Source organism: Electrophorus electricus, chromosome 7 (assembly GCF_013358815.1).
Source record: "Electrophorus electricus isolate fEleEle1 chromosome 7, fEleEle1.pri, whole genome shotgun sequence".
NCBI lineage: Eukaryota > Metazoa > Chordata > Actinopteri > Gymnotiformes > Gymnotidae > Electrophorus > Electrophorus electricus.
This window is the reverse complement of record NC_049541.1, coordinates 17,966,756-17,974,204: the sequence shown is the minus strand read 5'-3', so window position 1 is coordinate 17,974,204 and position 7,449 is coordinate 17,966,756. Positions and strand designations below refer to the sequence as shown.

Below are 7,449 nucleotides of genomic sequence, written 5' to 3'. Positions count from 1 at the left end.
TACAGCCAGCCTTACCTTGGCATTGAACATCTCCCACCTGGAAAACAACGCCCAGTAAAAGCTCTTTCTCCTGAGGTGGTTCAAGCATGCTGGTGAGAGTAGCCTAGAGGATGGCAGGATGCCCACATTCCAACCTGAACTCAGGATCATGGGATTGCGGGATACCCGCTCCCCGACCTGAACTCAGTGTATGCTGCCCACCTCCAGAAGATGGCCTGCGGCACCAAGACCACAGATTGTTTGTCCACCTGCCTTCAGGATCAAGATTTCCAAGAATAAAAACCAGTGGACTAAGGAACAGCTTTTTCTCCAGAGCTGTGAACTCCATCACCCCATCTGTACACACTCACCTCAGTCTCTAGACACTGACACACTTCAGTTGCACCCTTGCGCATGCACCTATTTTACACATTACTGTACTTTGTATTTACTATTGCAACATATTGCTGTGTGCTTCTGTAATTGATTATGTGTTTGTTTGTGCTCTTGCATATCTTTTTATTATTTAATGTTTTCTTGGTCATGTTGAGGGTACAGCACAGAATTTCGTTGTACTATATGCAATGAAAATAGTGTTCATTCATTCATTTAATAGTTTTCATCTTTCTCTCACCTCACCAGAATTCAAAGAAATGAGACTCAGTGAGGGTTGTAAAGGGAATCTGGAAGTGTTCTACAATGGAACCTGGGGGAATGTGTGTGTGAATGGGATGAGTGAAGAAACACTAAGTTTGGCCTGTCGAGAGCTGAACTGTGGAAGAATAGACAGTGAGTCCACATCCAGCGCAAGAGTGGAATCATCTCCTAACTGGCTGGATCAGGTGAAATGTAGGAAACATGACTCCACTCTGTGGCACTGCCCATCTGAACCCTGGGGGCAGAAGAGCTGTGAAAATCACAATGAGGTGGCTCACATTACCTGTTCAGGTAGGCAGATTCTCTCTCTCTCCAGTTTCTACTGGTTTTATGTACTTTTACTGTACTGATGAGTAAACTGTAAAGAGTTGTTTCCTGTCTATTACTTTGACAATAATCAATGCCATACAAAATGAAATAGAACTGTCTAATATTGCTACCAACCTACTGTACTGGCAAGGTAAGATGACAAAGAACTTTTGTAATTTGCTCTGGATTGTCTGCTAAATGCCATAAATGTAAATATAAATAGCTATAGAACTGGATGCTCTTGGAAGTCCAATCTGTGTCTTGCTCTACACACAGGAGAGAGAAATGATCGTGTGCAGCAAAGTCATGTGAAATGCTCCTTCTCTTCCTCCCAGAGCCAGTGCTCCAGTAAGGACTCTCACACAAAGAAGGTCCACATTTGACTCAGGAGAGCATTAATTACAAATGCTACAAGTGTCAGTCCTCTCCTCACCATGATCAATAAGTCTGTGAATCTGACATGTTCAAATTACAGAAAAATCCATAATTTACTATATTACTGTTCTGTTATGATTTCTGTAGCTAAAGTTGTCAGTGCAGCTTTGGCTCCTAATGTTTTGTGTTTGTGTGTGTGTGTGTGTGTGTGTGTGTGTGTGTGTGTGTGTGTGTGTGTGTGTGTGTGAGGTAGATCACCTGCCTCTCAGGCTGAGGGGACCAGAGAGAAGCTGCTCTGGGAGGCTGGAGGTTTACCATAACGCTGCGTGGGGCTCCATCTGTGATGATCAGTGGGACATCAGGGATGCTGAGGTGGTCTGCAGACAGCTGGGCTGTGGGAAGGCACTGAGGGTTGATGGCAGTGCTGCCTTTGGTGCTGGTGAAGGGGTGATCTGGCTGAACAGAGTGAAGTGCAGAGGGGATGAGATTCACCTGTGGGACTGCAGTTATTCTCTGAACAACCACACTGACTGCTCCCACAAAGAGGAAGCTGGAGTCACCTGTGCAGGTCAGAGGATTTTGCTTGATTCTGAGGTTTCTGTGCAAAAATAATTTCTCCCATTTATAATAATTTGCAAAAGTTTATTTTCATTGTCATTTTGGGTAATGAGAGTTAAATCAGTTAGTGCTTAATTTCTCTCCAACTTCTTAGAGAACATGAACATGTATTTTGAATGTCTGGGTGTTCTGCTTTTATATTGACAGACCCTTATGTGTCCCCTACTACTGCACCCAGAACAACCACAAGCACCTCCACCTTTACAGGTTCACTCTGTCTCTTGGTCATTTTCATAAGTGACTGTGGAAACATTATTGCTTGTTCTTCAGAGTTGTTGGTGTGTATTTTTCTTTCCAGATGTTCAGAAGATATCCAGTCCTCTACAAACTGCATCAGCAGCTGTTCCATGCACCACCCCTACAGTGGTCCTGAGGTGGGACACATTCACACATCATCTACAGTGCAGTTTCTGGACATTCTCTGAACATCATTAGTCCTTGAGTCTGTCTGTCTTCTGTTACACTGAAGTGACACCATATTTCTCTCTGTCTCCACCCAGTGATCTCTAAGCGGAGGCGTAAGACTCTGCCTGAGGCAGTCTATAAGGAGATTGACCACAGATACATCAATAAAAGAACCCGTGTCTCCACTCGAAGGGGTGGGTGATGTTTGTGAAGTCTGCAAACTGAGATTTACTGAATTATATTTATATTATAATTGAGAGGTTCTTCCAAATAATCGAATAACCTAACACATCTGAATGCATGGCCAGTGATCAAAACAATATTTAATTTCTAAAATTCTTTGTAATTTTGTTGTGCAGCACAAATAAGAAAATTATATAATGTAATGGCATGGGCCCCTCCTCCTCAAGTACATGTGTGTGTGTGTGTGTCTGTGTGTGTGTGCGTGTGTGTGTGTGTGCGTGTGTGTGTGTGTTTGTGTGTGTGTGTGTGCTTGGTTTTGTGTGTGTGTGTGTGTCTTCATCACCATGCCCCCACCTCATTAACCGGTTATGTCACTATCTATCATTGTCTGTCATTATCTTTCTTGATAGTGTGTGTATTTAAAGTTCTGTTATAAGTATGTCTTTTGTCGGTGTTTGACCCCTTGTTTGATCCCTTGTTTAACCTCTTGTTTAACCATTTGTGTGTCCTGTTATCACTTAGTTTTCTTTGTGTTTGTGTTTTGTTTTATTTGCTGTGTGCGTTAAATGTCTGTGTTCATCACAACATGGCTCTCTTCGGCATCCTTCCTCTGCCTCCCAACATTACATATAAAACGATGAGAGAGAGAGAGAGAGAGAGAGAGAGAGAGAGAGACAGAAAGCGTGTGTGTGTGTGTGTGTGTGTGTGTGTGTGTGTGTGTGTGTGTGTGTGTGTGTGTGTGCATGACAGAGAGAGCTTGTGTATAATGGTGTAAAATGGTAATAATAGCGTTTGAACATGAGAGAGAGAGAGACGAAGTGAGATAAAATGAGAGCGAGAGAGAGAGAGAGAGAGAGAGAGAGAGAGAGAGAGAGAGAGAGAGATTGTATTTGATTTTCCAGATGCTTTGGAATTTTGCTCAGGTGTACAAATAGTAATAAAATAATGTCAAATAATAGGAGCCAGTGCGTGAAAAGAGTGTTGAATGTGTATTTGGCTGCATGTGAGGAGTGTGGTAATTCTGCTGATATTCATCTATTAGGCAGGGGAAGCTCAACTATATTATTCCTGTACACCTTTAGTTTAGGTACAGGATGAGAAAACCACAGAGCAGCAGGTGTGTGTAGAGAGAGAGAGAGAGAGAGAGAGAGATTGAGTGTAAGTGAATGAAAGAGGGGTGTTTGTGTAGCCTCTATACACCTCTGTACACCCTGGAAAGCAGTGTCCCCAAATTTCTATTATGCAGGTAAGTTTGGCTGTGTGTGGTTGTGTGTGGTTGTGCGTGTGAGTGTGTGTGTGTGTGCGTGTGTGTGTGGTTTTGTGTGTGTGTGTGTGTGTGTGTGTATATGTATCTGTCTTCTGGTGTGGGGTCTTAGGCTGCCCTCTACTGGCTGCAGTGTTATTATTTGCATCTTCCTGTATCCAACCCAGTTGATTATGACAACATGAGTCAGTTTGTGGCTGATTTGGTGTTCTGTACCTGTCACATGACTGTTCTGCTCTCCTCTAACAGGAAGTATCCTTTCTGAATCCCAGCATTCAGGATATGAGGATGTGGATCAGGCGTTTGTCTCAGGTAACGGCCACTGCATGTTTGTGTCAAATTGGATCCCATTTAGAAATATTAGAATGATGGATAAGCAATAAAATAATTTATTATTAAACCTCACCTAGCTGAACCTTATTTATAATATTCTGTGATGAATGGTCACAGAAAATTTAAAATTTTACCTAGCATGAAATATTTATTTGTTCTTTTAGATTTCCACTTTGTCTCATATGAGTCTATCTGGTAGTGTGTGTTCCTCTTTGTTAAATAAATGAGAGCTTCTCTGTCTCAGAGTCTGATTTACTACACTGGTTAAACATTTTATTCATCTGTAGATCAGAAGATGTTTTGCAGAAGTGCTTCCCCCATATTTTAACCAGTCACATGCAGTAGTTTACAAAAGACCTATCACAGAATGACTGTTTGTACATCATTCTCATTACAGCAGTTTGTTTTAAGTTGTGTAAAAAACAAAGTTATCATCTTTTTCCAGAAAAGTCTGTGACTGTGGACCAGCCTGAGTATTACGATGATGTCACCACCACCGGTGACCTCATAAGTGAGTTCCTTTATTAACTGATCATGTGATTCTACTTCCTTAAACCAAACTATGAAAAGATGGCTGGACTGTTTTAAAGACAGTCTGCTTTTATTGAACTTAGGTGACATAGAAAGAGAGGACATACCAGAGAACTACGATGATGTCATCACTGCTGGACCCAGCCCTGATATTGTAGCAGGTGTGGTTCTGTATTGGGGATTGTCTGTCAGACAGAACAAACATTCTTACTACAAACCCATAATTGTTCATTTCTTTGGTGTGAATACAAGTATGAATTTGTATGGGGAGCACTTTTACATTCAGTCATCATTACAAACATCTGAGATCGCAAATAAAATAAAAATTAATAAATAACCAAACAAATAAATCAATAAAAAAGAAAAGACAATCATTAAATCATCTGTAAACGAATGATGCCTGTGCTACTTTTATGGAGCTTTTCTCTGCTTTAAGAGCTGCCAGCTCAGTAACATCTGTTTGTCTCGGTACATCTGTGTTTTGGTGTAGAGGACGTATCTGAGAATTATGATGATGTCATTACTGATGATCAGAACGCTGCTGTTGTGACAGGTATGACTAGTAATGTTACAAGATTGTAGCCTCATACATAAAAGCAGTTAATGAAATAAATGTTAATGTACTGGTATTTTCCTCTATATCTCCTCTATAACAGAGGAGATGACAGAGAACTATGATGACGTTATTACCAATGGACTAAACCCAAACATTACAGAAAGTAAGATTTTAATACAAGGCCATTTATGTCAAATGGAAGCACTGAATCAGAACAATTGGTTGTAATGTAACACATATTTTATTGCTATCAGTATCATATGTCTTCTCCTGTTGGTATAGTGGCCACACCAGAAGACTGTAATGATGCTGGAACAAACCCAAATGTTACAGAAAGTAAGTATTTTTTTAAAATGTAGAAACTGTAATGCTGTAAATATATATTTATATTATATAATATATATATATATATATATATATATATATATATATATATATATATATATTCATTATATTTTAACATCATAATTGATCTTTGCATGTTGGTGTAGTGGACACACCAGAGAACAGTGATGACATCATCACTGCTAGACAGGACGTAGGAGGTGTAAATGGTGAGCGGCTTCCCTTGTTGTGTCCTCCACTACATTCCACCTGTATGGTGGAGTTGGTGTGTCAAATCAAGAACACAGGCAGCACAGTGAAAACATGGTCACATTAGTGATGACATAAGATGGAAATGTAATAATAATGATGCATGACAGAGGGCTTCAATTTATATATCAACTACAGTCTCCCTTCACTTATATAACAAGTGCACCAATATTTATACAAGTGGAGACGATTGAGATAGTACTGGAGTTCAGTGCGATCTACATCTGTCTAATCGTGTCCTACAAATGCTGCGTCTGTCTAAGTACAATCTACAAATTATGTGTCTGGTACCTTGAATCATGCAGAGGCTTAAAACTAAAACAGAGCTGGTTGTCATAAATGATAATAGGCTACATTTTATTCTTAAGATATTTTATTTAAGGCACAGTATTTGTACATCTTCATATATTATATTTCTTGGAAATCATAGGATTTCTTAGCACTGTAGTGGTGATTAGATAAACACTGAGGCAATTTCTGTTTTACTCACTCATGAACATTTTACAAGCTGATTTAATATGTGCATAATACAAAAATAAAATATTTTAAGCTATTTTAAGATTTTAGAAAGAAAAATTTGAATGTACTCTTTTTACAGACTATGAGGACATGAAGGAGGAGCCTCAGAAAGAGATGAATCACATGACCAAGAGACAACATCAAATGCCTTTCCTCAGGAAATTACATTTAAACTTCTTCAAACTCAAAAAATGATTACTAGCATTTTTCACAATATGGAACATTTTATACGACATTGTTTATTTCAGCTTTCAGCTGGAATCACACCCAGGTATAAAAATACCAAAGTTTCTTTCGCAGCAAAGCATCATCAATTGTATCTCAACATTTTTAAAAATGGTAATATGTAGTACATAATCAAAGCTGAAAAGCTTTATCTCATCTATCTCACTTGTTCGTCTATTGAAATAAACACGTGATCCTTTGCAAGATCTCCACATTTAATCATTCTGAATACTTTGCTTACGCTATTAGAGGCCTAAACTTACATTTTCAATTCTCAACAATCTTAGCAGCCTATTAAATTAACAAATAAACAAATAGCCTAAATAAAACTAATGTTTATTGGAAAAGGCTCCCTAATCCTTTTTAATGTGTACTATTTAAGAGTCGCATCATAAAAATACACATGAAATGAAACATTTAATGTTTTAAAAATTATATTTTAGCGAGGAAATTACACCTTAAAGGCATTCCGTACCATTTCTAAAAATGAATTTTACAACTTCTGTGATATTTTGTAGTATTTTATGTAAGCCTACTTTTTTTCTTCATCTACACTTTCACACATTTCAGAATTCGGTGAGCTATGCAGTTTCTGAGTTTAAGATAAAAGGGAGAGTTTTGTTAATGGCACAAAAGTTACATGACGCGATTCAAATATCAGTCTTTTTTTCTTTCAAAACAAATAGAAAAGGAGAAATCACATATGGAAAGCTTATTATATATCCTAAAATGAAATTAGTAATATAATCGTTTTTATAATTAATTTATAAGCGTAGTAGGGCTACATAGATTTATTTTATATTTATACTAATGATAAATTGATTATGAGTGAAATCCAAAGACAATGTCGTACTATTAACTTATTGTTACACTAGAATAAGTTATTTATTTTAGGTGTCAA

General features: G+C 38.2%; 1 protein-coding gene across 1 annotated transcript; it reads left to right on the top strand.

The window, feature by feature from the left end:
• Window positions 1-1,258: 1,258 nt before the first annotated feature.
• LOC118241718 lies at window positions 1,259-6,701 on the top strand. Its single transcript, XM_035528198.1, has 12 exons — window positions 1,259-1,293; window positions 1,704-1,888; window positions 2,086-2,145; window positions 2,439-2,537; window positions 4,040-4,102; window positions 4,569-4,634; window positions 4,738-4,815; window positions 5,145-5,207; window positions 5,311-5,373; window positions 5,493-5,546; window positions 5,702-5,764; window positions 6,403-6,701. Exons 1-12 carry the CDS (start codon window positions 1,259-1,261, stop codon window positions 6,516-6,518), a joined length of 945 nt encoding a protein of 314 aa, XP_035384091.1. The 3' UTR covers window positions 6,519-6,701.
• The last annotated feature ends 748 nt before the right edge of the window (window positions 6,702-7,449 follow it).